General features: G+C 28.8%; 2 protein-coding genes across 2 annotated transcripts; one reads left to right on the forward strand and one right to left on the reverse strand.

The window, feature by feature from the left end:
- Positions 1–175: 175 nt before the first annotated feature.
- On the reverse strand, positions 176–1649 carry LOC113371306 (E3 ubiquitin-protein ligase Hakai-like). The gene is given in 5 exon segments (XM_026611939.1): positions 176–967; positions 969–1030; positions 1033–1075; positions 1078–1156; positions 1158–1649. Coding segments are annotated over 5 exon segments (1239 nt in total). The 5' UTR covers positions 1421–1649.
- Positions 1650–15598: 13949 nt separating this feature from the next.
- On the forward strand, positions 15599–16224 carry LOC113369862. Its single transcript, XM_026610460.1, has one exon. It carries the CDS (start codon positions 15599–15601, stop codon positions 16079–16081), a length of 483 nt encoding a protein of 160 aa, XP_026466245.1. The 3' UTR covers positions 16082–16224.
- Positions 16225–16789: the final 565 nt, after the last annotated feature.

Consider the following 16789-nt stretch of genomic DNA (forward strand, 5'->3'; position numbering starts at 1 on the left):
GTTGTGTACTAATATGAGGAGGAGTAACTGACATACTAATATAATTTAGTTAAATGTAATTACTATAAATGTAATAAAATAATAATACAATGTCTGTCTTATTGGAAAATTAGTTTTTAACTTTACATATGATTTTAATAAGTTAATATTATCTGTAGTACTGGTTTTGACTCCATTATGACTTGCTTGTGGTGCAATATATTTGATCATAAGATCGTGTCTGATTTGTTGGCGGTGGTGGTTGTGTATATTGCTGATTGGCATTTGGTGGTTGACTATATTGATTATATGTGCCATAATAAGGTGGTTGTGTACTAATATGAGGAGGAGGAACTGACATACTATGCATTGGTGGAATATGGGGTAAAGTATTAATAATTGGTGGTATATTTTGCATAGAAGCAATTGGGGCAATGTTGGGTGGTGGTAAATTATTATATGTATTACTGTAATTGGATACTGGATTAAAATGCTGTACAGAATAATTAGTCCCTTGTGTCTCATTCAAATTAGTTGTATTCACATTGGTTGGTGCGTTAGTATCTTGTATTGGTACTGTTATAAGATTTGTGCGCATTGGTGTTGATGATATCATGGGATAAGAATTTCTTTGACGGTTCTCTGTTTGCGAAGCTGGGTTAATATTTGATGGATGCACCCTAGTGTCAGACTTCCTTAAAATCTGCGGAGGCTTTGCTTCTATAGGAGCAGGCAGCTTAATATGAATATTAGTAGTTTCTTGTGCAGAATGGGTAACAGACACTGATGAATTAATATGCCTGTGATTGATGTGTGCCTGTAAATCACGCTGTGAAAGGTATGTTCTTCTGCAACCAGTATTTCCATACCTCGTTCCACCATATGTACACATGAAGACTGTTCCTAAGCCAGTTTGCTCAACTCGACAAACTTTATCATGGCACCTAGGACAAGTCTTTGGTTCTGCCTTAGCACATTTCAGGCAAAAATATATGTTTACATGGTATCATACGACCGTAGATTAAAATTGGTTTATTGCACTGATCACATGTTGAATCATAGGATTCAATACTTTTTCACCTTGAAGACTTACTTTTTGTGATCCCATTGCAACCGTAACATTGGTTCTGGAGGACCTCTTTGAATCGTGGTAAAAGTAGGAGCTTCAAGTTGTGAAATCTGCTTCTAAATCAATTTTGGGCGCCACGTTTTCATTGTTTTCGACTTCTTGCTGTTCCTGAGGATCAGATTCACTAACAACTGTAGGAGCATCTTGTGTGATTTGCTCTGAAGGAGATTGTTCTTCTATTGATTCTTCATCTGATGAAATTACTTTTGAAGCTTTGCGTCCCCTGCCTCTGCCACGACCTCGCGCACGACCTCTACCACGGCCCCTTCCCCTACTGCTTCTACCACGCTTAGAGCCTTCTTCGCTTACCATATTCAATTACAGATGCTAAGGTTTACAATCAGAAGACACAAATGTAAATACGATTAAATAAAATTTTGTTAAAGTTTGAAATCACTGTTTTGCTGAATGAAGTTCATCCTTCCACGTCAATGTCAGCGATACAAACACAAATTGAAGGTACAATAACAATTAAATTATATATAATATAAAATGATGAAATTTATTATGTACTGTCTAACAAAATAATTCATTCAGTCATTTTGACAGATCATAACAAAGCAAGCCATACACTTCTTTACTTAGATACTTTAGAGAATACTCGCGCATAGATAAAAGCATAGATACAAGAGGAGTATATAGATCGCTCTTTCGGGCCATATTTCGTTGCCACGTTGCCACATTCCTGTGTTAGTTGAAGCCCCTCTCTACAGAGGGCACTAGTCGCCTGAACGGGTGCATATAAAAAATACTATAAAAATGAACCAAAATCATATAGAGTATATAGAATATAGATCGCTCTTTCGGGCCATACTTTGTTGCCACATTCCTGTGTTAGTTGAAGCCCCTCTATACAGAGGGCACTAGTCGCCTGAACGGGTGCGTATAAAAATACTATAAAAATGAACCAAAATTATATGGACCGTTTTAATTTAAAATTTAAAAAAAGAAAATTGAAAAATAAAGAAAATTAAATTTTTAGAAGCATTTATTTTTCACAAAAACATTCTACATTATATCTACATAGTAGTTTTATTTATAAACAATGCACACATAGCATAGAAATGTACATAATTAAATTAATTAAATGTACATAAATATCTACAATGTATATATATATATATATATATATATATATATATATATATATATATATATATGATTTAGTAGTTAATTTTGATGTTGAAATATATGAGTGAGTTCTTGAGGGCGATACATCAAACAAAGAAAATGCAAAGATTTATAAAATAATCTCTAATTTCAAACGTTTCGACATTCAATTTAATGTCATCATCAGTGGATCTAAAAACAGTATAAAAATTAATATAACTATTCATTATAAAATATGTGGATTGGTATAAAAGCTATAGATATAAGAAAAAAATTAACAGAACAGCAACACTTAACAACAAACAGAATATAAAAGAGAGAAAAGGTAATAGAATCTAGATATTAAATAAATAAAGAGGAAAAAAGAATATATATATAAATATATACACATACATATACATACATATACATACATATATATATACATACACATATACATATAAATACACAAACACATTGAATGTGTAAGGTTAGGTAAGGTTAGGTAGTAAGCGGTATTCACTATGTGCGAAAAGCATAAAAATATACATAAATGTTCACGCTATCTACAATGTATATTATATATATATATATATATATATATTTATATGTAACATCGTATATGATTACAATAAATGGTAGTAAGGTTTATAAACTATGTACGAAAATGAATATATATTAGTTGAAAAAATAATAATGTACAGAAATATGATAATATTATCAAAATGAAAATGATAAAAATAAATGAGTGGATAATCTAATAGGATATTAAAAATGTATTTTATGTTGTATTTATATGTAACATCATATATGATTACAATAAATGGTAGTAAGTATCTATGGGTAGTAAGCATAGATGCATAAGCATAAATCGCTATCTCGGGCGATTTGACGTTACACCCATTTTAATTTACGAATTGATCACAACATGGCAGCACATGTACATACAGTTAACCCCTGGTATTACTTCTACATTAGTACATATAATCAATATAGCCAAAAAATCTGAAAAAGATTTAATATTTGAAATAAAAACAAAACATACGAAATACAAAATATATTTTCAAATATATCACAGACATATTTTTGAAGAATTATATAAAATTATTATATAAACTAAACATAAATTTTGCTATCTAATCAATCATTAATAAAGTTAAATTTGACGAAATCTTTGAATAGTTTCTGTATAAGTGTTTTTTTTAAACGTAAGTAACCAAAATCTTGAACTACTTTTAATTTATACCAATTGTAGCTCAAACCTATCTATCGATTTAATCCAGTTTTTATTGCAAGGAGGTTTAGTTAAAACTATAACTAAACTCTTGCTTTTTATAAACTGCCTGGTCTTTGTGTATGTTCTCTTAATTGAGACCATATCAAAATTCTTGCCCTTACATTTTACGTTTCCGGAATATTTGAAAACTTCTCAGAACATTGTATACTCTGTTGGAATTTATCCTTCAAATTATTGCATTGTTTGTTAATCCTTTTTAATCCCGGAACAAAAATTGATGTATCATACATCTTCTGGGTGTTAAAGCACTCCTACACCTTATTACTGCATTCTGCAGCAATTTGCAACTACCACCAAAGACTTCTATTCAATATATTGTTATATCATATTTGATTAATTAATTATTTTTGCTGCAATTATTACGAAAAAATACCTTTGCGGAAAACTGGTATCAGAATAGGTGACTCTTAACCTGCACTCATCCTGCATTTTACAAGGTTTTTAGGCTTTCATCTCCTAACTAAGGACATAAGATTCATTTATTAATATTTTTTTGCAACTGGATTAAAGTATTTAGAGTTATAATTATTTGGCCTCGTCCTTAGAGCTGCAGATTGTTCTCCTGGTCTGCTTAAGAGCATTCTTCAGTGACCTGAGAACTATTCTGTGATTGCCGTAAAAGAGACACTTCTAATTGGTTTCGATTTCAAATTATCTTTGATTTTTGCCACAAACCAAAGAGTTTGTGGCAAACTCATCTATTAAAGGATTATTCACCTTCCGCACCCAAATTGAAAGCATCTAGAACATTTTAATAATATTTTCATGATACATATTTATTATATGCATAATACATCATTATATACATACCGAAAAGACATACATGTTTCTAATATTTTTGGAGTTATCACAATTTGGCACATTACACTTTACCATTTTAACTTAATAATAAATAAAAAAAGTATTCACCAAAACATAATTATATATAAACAATCACATAAAAAAAAAGAGTGCGCGTAAGGATCACACGCGATTGAAGTAAAACTTTTAATATTGTATGAGTAGGCAATTAAGATAAAAATAAAAAAAACATCATATTTGAATTTTAAAAATCATCTTTTAATAATCATATAACATCAATAATAATAAGATCTCCTGAGCATCGGCACAGCTGTCCTACTGATATTAAGAGTTTGAATATGATGTGAAGCTTTCTTCCTAATTTTGTTACCTATCTTACCGGGAAATTCAAACCATAAACGTAGAAGTTCATCATTATCGCCACGTTCTATGTACACTAATTTTCCCACACAACCATTAGCTAAGCCATCACTTACATCAATATTAGTTGTTATAATGTAAAATTTATTCAGAACTAAAATTATTTCATACGGCAAACCCCCGGTATCAATAACCGATTTTTGTGAAACTGCTGACGAATGTATGATTGTTGATCTGTCGCATGGCAACCTACATAAATATCCGTGGCAGTAGATATTATTTTGTCTTCAACGAGATTCAGTATAAATTTATTATATTCCATGATACATTTATTCTCTAAGAAAAGTCTTATTCCATGAGGACATAATACAGCAACCTCTTCTTTTGTAAAAAAACGTGATTCAATTAATGCAAGTTCATATAGGGTTTAGCGCTCGACTTACGCATGACATGACGGGAGTGGATACTCGCGACATCAGCGCTTACGGCGTCGTAGTGTTCAACTACACGTTGGCATTTTCGTTGCATTTGTACGGATTTACACCCGTGTCGCGCCTAAAAATTTTTACACCCATATCGCGCCTAAAGAAGTTTTACTTCAACAAGTATAACATACATATCTTTACTTATCTATGATAACATAACTCAACTACAGCACGCGATGACAACTTATAGAAAATGGCGATCAAATCAATGTAGATCAAGCTAGATCAATGAAATTGTAAATCGTAGCGCCATCTTTCGATCAATTCGAATGCCAATCCATTTCAAAACACGGTAATCTACATTTGTTCGGAGATTACCGGCCAGAGGAACCGTGTACCCAGAGTGCCGTGTAAAGCGAGGGTCTACTGCATAGATAAATAAGCATAAAAGTCTACTGTAACGTCAAATTGCCAGATATACCGATCTATTCATGCTTATTTATCTATGGTCAGTGATTGCACCATAGATAAGTATACATAAATAGATCGCTATCTCAGACCATTTGACATTACCTCCATTTTACATTTTTACGATCTGCGATCTGAAGGAGGCAGCACTTGTACAGTATATAAATTAACCGCTGGTATTATTCTTAGATATGGTTCGCATACGTAATTTAAAATAAGAAAACCTAAATAATTTCTTATATTGGAAATGAGAAAAAAAACATACAAAATACAAAATATATTTTCAAATATATTACAAAAATTTTTACATGACAATTAAATTTTTTATAAATGTATTAATTACAAAATAATAAGTATTATAATTTTGCAATTATAAGTAACTATAAAAAAGTATTCACAATGGAATGATAAATGTACAAGAAACAATAAATATAAATTACTTATTGATCAACAATATATAACAACTGCACAGAGATTGTGTAGGAGCATTTACAATAAATTGATAAACTTAAAAGGAACGATCGATATGAATTACTCAATGATTAACAATATATAATAATTATTATATATTGTTGATCATTAAGTAATTCATATCGATCGTTCGATATGAATTACCTAATGATCAACAATATATAACAACTACACAGAGATTGTGTAGGAGCATTTACAATAAAATGATAAACTTAAAAGAAATGATCAATATTAATTACTTAATGATCAACAATATATAACAGCTACACATAAATATTGTAAAAGCTTTCATAAGTATAATGAATTTACACGAACTGACTTATATTAATTTCTTAATTACTTATAATAATATATTAAAAAGATAAAAACTCAGAAGAGAAAAGTAAAGAGTTTAAGTATATAGAGTATATACTATAGATAATGAAATAGTATATATAAAAGAAATGACAAATGATGAACAAATTCAAAAAGTAAATCCCACAGACATAAAATATATATATATATATATTCATAGATAAGTAAACATAATATATATATCGATATATATTGATATCATAATCAGTATATATTGATATCAAAATTGATAGAAAACTAAATTCCAAGAATTAAAATTCATTTATGAGTCATTCTTCTTTAACATTATCTTTGCATTTGATAGTTATTTTGCTTTCTAATCAATCATTACTAAAGCTGCATTCTACAAATTCTTAAATTTCTTATGATACGATTGTGTCAATAGAACAGTGCAGCGGTCCTTTTGACTGGCTTGTAGGCCTGTTAATTGAAGCAATATAACATTTCTTGTCCTTACATTTATTGTTTCCGGAATTTTAGGAGTATTTCTGAGCATTTTATACTCTGTTGCAATTTATACCTTAAATTATTGCATTGTTAGTCTATCCTTCTTAACTCCCTCAACATATAATGGATGTGTCATACATTTTACATGCCCTTGGTGTCAAGACACTCCTATGCTTAGTCACTACATTCTGCAGAAATTTGTATTCTCAAGAACATCTAATAAACATAACATGTTGTAATATAATATCAAGTCGTAATAGCATGTGGTATTTTAATTTTCAGAATTATTATAACTCTTTCCACTGGAGTTGCAGAGTGTTCTCTTTCTTATCAGATTGTCTTTCTCTTCTTATATTACTATGAAATATAGACATGAGAACTATTCTTTGAAATATACTTGGATATTTCTAATATGTTCACTTCATAAAGCCGGAAAGAAGTGCTTTTTTATATTATTTCTGAAGTTACCACAAGTTGGTGCGTTCCATTTTGCCAGATTAAATTTTACATAAATGTTTACTTGAATACAATTAATTACAGAAACAACACGCGAACCACAAACTTTGATAGAAAATGGCAAGAAAATTTTGAAACTGGTAGCGACATCTTTTTATCGCTAAAAATAGTAGTCTTTCCAATACAGGGTAATATCATAGACCTTATATACATATTATATATATATATATATATATATATATATATATATATATATTTATATACATATATATATATATATATATATATATATATATGTATTATAATATACATGTATTGTATAATTATATTATATTATATTATACATGCTATATAATTATATTATATTATATTATATATTATACTCTTCTTTTATCTATGTATACATGTATTGTATAAGGTCTATGGGTAATATACATTTGTTCGGAGATAACTCCCCATAGATTGCACATCGAACGTACCCGTCCATTATGTTTATTTATCTATGCATTAAACATTTCAAATGTTGGCGGTATTGTCTCATGACATTTTGTGAAGTTTATAGTGGGCGCATTAATGCCATTTGTTTTAAGCTAATTCAATTAATAGACTGCTATTTTTATTTTTGGACAAGGAAAACGGTGACTTGCATTTAAAATAATGGACGAATTGTTGTCCATCACAGGCCACCTAGAAAAAGATCAAATTTTGCTTCAACAGTTTTTAGAAAAGGTTGTAATAAAGTTAAAATGTTTATTTGAAAATTAGTAACTATAAATTATATTTTAGAACAAAAAAACATTTAGTTTTCCTTATCTTTATGAAAATGAAGTAGGTCAAAAGGTTTGGAATGTTTTATTTACAAACATAAATAACCTGTCATGTATTTCCATGCAACAAGTATGTCTAGCAGTTGTAAGGACATTAAGGTATAATTCTTTTCATAATATAATCAATATATAAAATCTAAATGTTTTCTTCTTTCAAAACAAATATTTATTAAATTTTACATTTATAAATATTTTGTATGTTTCAGGCACATTGCATATCTCCCTCTTCAGAAGCTGTTAAAAACATACAAAATTAATTTTATAATTTTATGCCCTTTTCAAATTATTTAGTGCCTGAAAAATTTCACTTTTTACCTTCGAAACATTGGAATAAAAAAACATGAATCATTCACTAAAATTAAATTATTTAATTCCTAAATTTTTTAATTTATATTAGTGAATTTAAGTTTTCTTAAATACAATATAAAAATAGTGAAGGTAATTAAAAATAGTATAAATGCATAAGAAAAATTTTGTTTGATTTCTAACAGTTCCTGACGAAGTCAACATTCCACATCCTCGAAACAGAAAACATTTATAAATAAAAAATAAATTTTTAAAAAAGGAGATTTAGTTCAGAAAAATAAAATTATAAATAATATTATAATATTAGAATGCAAATATTATAGAAAAAAATCACAGAAAATATATATATATATATATATATATATATATATATATATATATAATAAAATTGTTTCTTGGGCATCCATCCAGTAATTAAAAAACAGTTTTAATGAAAAATGTTTTTATTTTAAAAACATACGTTTCGGGTCTTGATTTGACCCATCTTCAGTGCATACAAATAAATTTTGAAAAACAACACAAAAACACAAAATTGCACGAAAAAATAAATAAAAGTGAAATAAAAAATTGATGAAACGTACAGTTATGAAAAATTTAAAAAAATTGTAAAATTAAAATAAATGATATATTTTATTATAAAAAAGCTTATTCCAAACGAACATGTTGTACGTTTCATCAATTTTTTATTTCACTTTTATTTATTTTTTTGTGCAATTTTGCGTTTTTGTGTTGTTTTTCAAAATTTATTTGTATGCACTGAAGATGGGTCAAATCAAGACCCGAAACGTATGTTCTTAAAATAAAAACATTTTTCATTAAAACTGTTTTTTAATTACTGGATGGATGCCCAAGAAACAATTTTATTATATTATTTCACCATCTGAAGAAAAACCTCTCGCTTTATATATATATATATATATATATATATATATATATATATATATATATGATTTAGTAGTTAAATATATATAGATTTAGTAGTTTAGATATATATATATATATATATTATATATATATATATATATGTATATATATATATATATATATATATATATATATATATATATATATATATATATATATATATATGATGATAGTTTTGTCGACGTTGATACGTATTTGTAATATTTTTGCAGCCCAACCGTCGAATTAAAAAAAGATTAAATAACAAAATTATTTATTCCATTAAACGTTTTGACACTTGATGTGTGTCATCATTCAGTAATCTAAAAAAACATATAACATAAATACACAGTTGATGATAAATATAAATATATAAAAGGAGGAAATTATTTATACCAAACCAGGAAAAACAACAGAAAACATTAATTATGATGTAAAATTGATTGTACACTAAATTTGTGTAAAATAATAAAATACTATTATATTAACAAACGAGAAATAGGAGGAGCAAATATTGCCTTCCTATATTTGATGTTATTGATAGCATCGCATTGTGGGCACTGTTCAAGGTTAAAAGTACAACGCAGTGTAGACGCGCACGTGTAATGGAAGATCGGGAGAGAGTTGCGAGAAACGAAAGGGGAAAGAGAAACAAAGAAGAAATATAACGAACGAAAGATTCTAAAACTGTATTGAATTACTTTTCATGAAATTAATGACTACTTTGCAACTGTCATGTAAGAGATGAGAGGAATTACGTTTGTTCACACAAGAAGTATTAAGGGATATAAGTAAAGATTCAACTATCTTTCTAAGGTCACAATTTTTTTCAATGTAAAGGATTGAAGGATTTGACATGTTAAAAGTGTGGTTCAGGTTTATCATATGTTCAGAGAGCATCGTTCTGAATTGATTTGGGTTTCTGGAATTATATATATGTTGATTAACCCTCTTGTATATATATTGGGAAGTTTCACCAATGTAACAACTATTGCAATCATTGCAGTCCAACCTGTGAACAGAATCAGTAGCCCTATCAGCGGGAGTTTTCGATTTAAGAGAAGAAAAAAGGCAATGGAAAGTGTTATCAAAACTGAAAACCAAAAGAAAACCTTCAGCGCCAAATAACTTTTTTAAAAAATAAGAAAAACTGTTTAAAAAGGGTAAACAAATAACACCTTTATATTTATCTAAAGAGAAAGAATTAAATTTTAAAAAAGAATTGTTAAGATAGGAAGAACTGTTTAAATTGTTTTGTAAAAACTCTAATTTATTTTTAATGACGTTATTAACTCCTTATCCTTCATATTTAGTTAATAACGTCATTAAAAATAGATTAGAGTTTTTACAAAACAATTTAAACAGTTCTTCCTATCTTAACAATTCTTTTTTAAAATTTAATTCTTCCTCTTTAGATAAATATAAAGGTGTTGTTTACCCTTTTTAAGCAGTTTTTCATATTTCTTAAAAAAGTTATTTGCCGCTGAAGGTTTTCTTTTGGTTTTCAGTTTTGACAACACTTTCCGTTGCCCTTTTTAACTTCCCGTAGGGTAAGTTATAGTAATCGCAAAAAAATCGAAAATGAAATTTTTTATATATCTTTACGTTTCAGAGGTTTCTGAACATTTTGGCATACCTTAGAAAAAATGGATGTATGTGAGTGTGTGTGTGTGTGTGTGTGTGTGTGTGTGTGTGTGTGTGTGTGCGTGTGTGTATGTATGTGCGGATACAAATTTTCGTCGACGATTTCGGGAACACGGATCAACCGATTTGAATAATTCAAAAAACATTCGATTCGTATTGACAAGGAGACGTGCTGATTAGTTTTTGGCGAAGGCAGGTCTAGCCGTTCCGGAGATACGGGGCAAAAAGTGCCGAGAACGGTAACTCAGTTTTTAAGAGAACGGAGCGTCCGATTTTAATAATTCAAAAAACATTTTACTTGTATCGACAAGATAAAGAATTGATCAAATTTTCATAAAGGCAGGTCTAGCGGTTTCGGAGATCTAACAAAAAAAGTAAAAAAAAGTGCCATTTGGCGGTCAAAAATGATCATTAGACATATGCACATCAAAATTTCAGATATTTTATAGAGATTTTAACAATAAGTATAAATTTTGTTTATTTTCCTATGGGTTCCGTATCAATGTTTACCCGTTAGACAGCGACGCCGCGCTTTATATTTTGTCTCTATGCAGTTAAAGCAGTACGATTGCTTTGAAAAACAAGTTCAGATCTTCCAAAATATGTCAAAATAAAAAAAACATTTCTTTAAAAAAAAAAAAAAAAATTTTTTTATAAAATTTTTTTTAAAAAAAATTTTAAAAAAAAAATTTTTTTTTTCAAAGAAAAGTAATTTTTTGTCCAATTTATAGTTTCTCAAAAATCTTATTTTTTCGAAGTAAATTTTTTTCAAAAATGTTAATCGTTTTTAAAAAAATAATAATTTTTGGTACGGGAAGTTCCAGCAATTTGCCTTAAGGCACGATGCCCTAATTGCCTCAAGACAGAATTCCACTTACAGCTAGTTCTTCTCTTAAATCGAAAACTCGCGCTGATAGGGTTGCTGATTCTGTTTACAGGTTGGACTGCAATGATTGCAATAGTTGTTACATTGGTGAAACTTCCCAATATATATACAAGAGGATTAATCAACATATATATAATTCCAGAAACCCAAATCAATTCAAAACGATGCTCTCTGAACATATGATAAACTTGAATCACACTTTTAACATGTCAGATCCTTCAATCCTTTACATTGAAAAAAATTGTGACCTTAGAAAGATAGTTGAATCTTTACTTACATCCCTTAATACTTCTTGTGTAAACAAACGTAATTCATCTCATCTCTTACATGACAGTGTCAAAGTAATCATTAATTTCATGAAAAGTAATTCAATACAGTTTTAGAATCTTTCGTTAGTTATATTTCTTCTTTGTTTCTCTTTCCCTTTTCGTTTCTCGCAACTCTCTCCCGATCTTCCATTACACGTGCGTGTCTACACTGCGTTGTACTTTTAACCATGAACAGTGCCCACAATGCAATGCTATCAATAACATCAAATATAGGAGGGCAATATGTGCTTCTCCTATTTCTCGTTTGTTAATATAATAGTATTCTGTTATTTTACACAAATTTAGTGTACAATCAATTTTACATCATAATTAATGTTTTTTGTTGTTTTTCCTGGTTTGGTATGTATAATTTCCTCCTTTTATATATTTATATTTATCATCAACTGTGTATTTATGTTATATGTTTTTTAGATTACTGAATGATGACACACATCAAGTGTCGAAACGTTTAATGGAATAAATCATTTTGTTATTTAATCTTTTTTTAATTCGACGGTTGGGCTGCAAAAATATTACAGATATATATATATATATATATATATATATATATATATATATATATATATATATATATATATTACAAATGTATTCTGAGTGGATAATAGATATTAATTTGGAAATATGAACAAACAACACTCTTTTTGCACTAATTTATTAAATAATAATTTTCACAAACGTTTCGAGACTAGGTTTGTCTCATCATCAGTGTGTTATAATTAAAAAAAATTTTTTTTTAGATTTCCATATTTTAAAAAAAATTTTTTAATTATAACACACTGATGATGAGACAAACCTAGTCTCAAAACGTTTGTGAAAATTATTATTTAATAAATTAGTGCAAAAAGAGTGTTGTTTGTTCATATTTCCAAATTAATATATATATATATATATATATATATATATATATATATATATTGTGAAACTAAACTTTTTAAACAGGCATCCATCCAGATATATAGATAAAGAAATCTATATTTTGTTTGATATGAATAAACATAAATTATATTTATAAAATTAAGGGGGTTGTTCTTTTTTTATTACAAAACATGCAAGATTTTTGTTTTTGTTTTTCTCGAAATGTATTCATCATAAAGACATGCAGTTTTGTTTAAACAAAAATTACAAAATCATAGAATATTAAGAAATTTTTTATTTTATTTTTTTTGCCGTCATTTTTTAACCAGGTGGCGCCAAAGTGGGCATTGCAAAATCGATCTCGTTTGCGGTGCCACAGATAAATCCGTTGCGCATCGCCTGAAACAAAAAAAAACGAAACTACGTTGAAGAAGAAGTTTGAATCCAGTCCCCCTACCAAAATGAAAGAAAAAAAGCAAGAAGGAAGAAAATGGCAGCTAATTGAAAAAAAAGTGTCAAAAAAGGCTATTTTTTGGGACGAGAAGGTTCGCAAAATTTTTTTGCGTAATGTTATCAAGTTGTTTGAGGTAGGGGGACTAGGTATTGCAGTGGTGAACAAATTAAAAAAAAATGCAAGTCGATCCGACTTGTAGTTTTTTTTTAATTTGTGGCACCGCATTGAAAAAAGTCAATTTGAGAAAAACGTATTTAAAGTTTTTAATATAATGTACTAAATACACTATTTAATTCATTGTACGAAATACACGATGGTGTTCAAAGATGCTGACACATTAAAAAGGTCATGTGCATGAGGTATTATAATGAAAAAGAGGCAGCTGGCATACAATAGCTCGCGGAACGATAAAAAACGCTTCAGAAGGTCATACGTATAGAGATATATATATATCTATAACTTCGTCAAAAAAATAGATATTGAGATGATTTTTTTTTTAAATAATTCTAAGGTTTTTAGCTTTCATAATATCAAAAAATCTCAAAACCGAAACAAATAAAAATAAAAAAAGAACAACCCCCTTAATTGAAAGGACAAATAATAAATTTCTTTTTAATTAATTTTATGAATATGGTTCATATTTATTTTTATTATTTTTTGACCTTATATATACCTTATGTTAGATTTATCTTTTTGTATTTTTGTATTTTATACTTGTGTTATGTTAAATTCGAATATTCTTTCTTTCTTACTTTTTGTAGTTTTTGTAGGGATATGAAACATATTTTTTTTTTTTTAATTTCAATAATTATTACAACTGCTAAATTATTAACATCAAGTAATATTGATAAATAATAATATAAATATCCGTAATATGATTTGATATAAAATATAAGCAAATAATAATGAAAATAAAATTAATAATTAATATAAATAAAATTTCTGAAACATATGGACCATTAAATTCACCCTAACAAACAAAATATAGTTTTCTTTATCTTTATTATCTGGATGGTTGCCTGTCAAAATATCAACATATTTATCACCATCTGAAATAATTATCACACACACACACACAATATATATATATATATATATATATATGTAATGTATATATATATATATATATATATATATATATATATATATATATATATATATTAGAGATGGGTAACTCACTCCGGAGTTATCATTCAGATGCAACTCCTCCCTCGGAGTGAATCCGAGTGGAGTTGTTACACAGGATTTGTCATATCCGACTTTCCTAAACTGGTATTAACGTAAGTATCTGTTAACTCGTGCAGACATTTACTGTTTTTGGCGTTTTTGCTTTGGGAAGAAAGCGGTCGCTTTCTCGTCTCATAGGCAGTTTTATGACCTTTTAGGTATGAAACTGAACATAATACCATTGTGTATTTTCCAGAAAATACAAAAATATTACTTCAAAGATACAGAACAATGAAATTGTGTTCAAGTGCTCAAATGTATAATTTATTGAATTACTATTCATGGGGGTCATATTTCTAACTATGACAATCTTTGGCCGTGAATGACGGCAATCAGGAATATACATACCGAAAAATATACGAAACGAAATACATTTAATCTGGTTTTACCATAGGCTGAAATAACAATACTTTAGAGTGCAAAATTTATCAGTGATATCATTGGTATTTAACACGTTCACGCCGGGGCCGATTTTTGCATACTTTGTTATGTGACGGCCGCACAAAGAACGATACCCTTATCGGGCGGCGTGCATTTTCTTGCACGATCAGGATTATTTCTTTAGATGAGATTATTTTATTATAAGGATTTAACTCTGCTGATATTTGAACCTTTTATTTTATAAAAGGTAGAATTATAAAGCTTAGTGTAGAAACGCGGTTAGACTGACCGTTTTTACCTGTAAACTGCCGTTAGTTTTATTTTCGAATATATCCATTGTTGTTAGATGGAATAATCTTGCACCTGACTCATTTTATAAATTTCTTTATAAACCAACATTATTCATAATAATATTTTATTGCCTAAATGTTGCTTTGACAATCATTATTACAAAGTAGTATACATAGTGTTGGTTGTGGTTTTTATTTTCGTATGTCTAAAAATATCAACATGGATATAATACTGAGTGACTGTGATGAATATGTAAATATGAGTAGAAAAAGGGCATCAAGATTACGGATACTTTCTTCATCTTCAGATGAAGAAGATTTTTGTGTAAATAGTGAGGTGGATGATTGTTTTACTGATAATGATAATTTGGTGTCGAAATCAATAAATGAGAGTGTCGATGACGAATGGCAAGGCATAGGTGAAAAAGCTTCTACAATAATTGAGTATTCGGGAAATGAGGAATTTTTACATGAAGGTATTGAATGTGATGACGCTTTTGCTTCATATAAACTTTTTTTTGCGGATCACATATTAGATATAATTATTGAAGAAACGAATAAGTATGCTACACAATGTCTAACTAATTCATCATCTTGTAACAGAATGCATCGGCAGCCTTGGCAGTATGTTACAAGGGATGAAATGAATACTTTCATAGGCATATTACTTATCATGGGTATCGTGCAGTTACCAGAAATTTGATTGTACTGGTCTAAAAACAACATGTACGCAAACACTAGAATAAAAAATGCAATGAGACGTGATCGTTTTTTAGCCATACTCAAGTTTTTACATTTTTCTGATAATACCACAGCTACTCCAGACAAATTATACAAAATTCGTAAAATTGTAGATGCCATTGTTCATACATTCAAAAGTTCCGTTAGACCTGGTCAACAAATTGTTATCGATGAGAGCATGGTTCCTTGGAGAGCACGTCTAGGTTTCCGTCAATACATCCCAGGAAAGCGACATAAATATGGCGTAAAATTATATAAATTATGTTTACCCGAAGGATATACGCATAATATCGAAATATATGCCGGAAAAAATGGAACGATGATTGAAAAATGCCACTCTCAAGATGTGGTAATGAGATTGCTGAACGGCTTGCTATTTGAGGGGCGCACTCTTTTCATCGATAGTTTTTACACTATTGTTGCTTTAGTTAAACTTCTTTTAGATAATATTACATTTATGTGTGGTACCGTGAAAATTAACAGAAAGAATTTACCACCCCAAGCAAAAGAAAAACAAAAACGTGGTGAATTGTTGGCTCTGGAAAATCGCAGCGGAATCAAATTTTTAAAATGGACGGACAAAAGACCAGTGTGCATGCTGACCACTGCAAATCATCATCAATGCCAATTTATAGAAGCAGCAAATGGCAAAATAAAGCCCGATGTGTAT

This window comes from Ctenocephalides felis, unplaced genomic scaffold (genome assembly GCF_003426905.1).
Source record: "Ctenocephalides felis isolate EL2017-DRISC unplaced genomic scaffold, ASM342690v1 CF-g0.4_SCAFFOLD_01492, whole genome shotgun sequence".
NCBI lineage: Eukaryota > Metazoa > Arthropoda > Insecta > Siphonaptera > Pulicidae > Ctenocephalides > Ctenocephalides felis.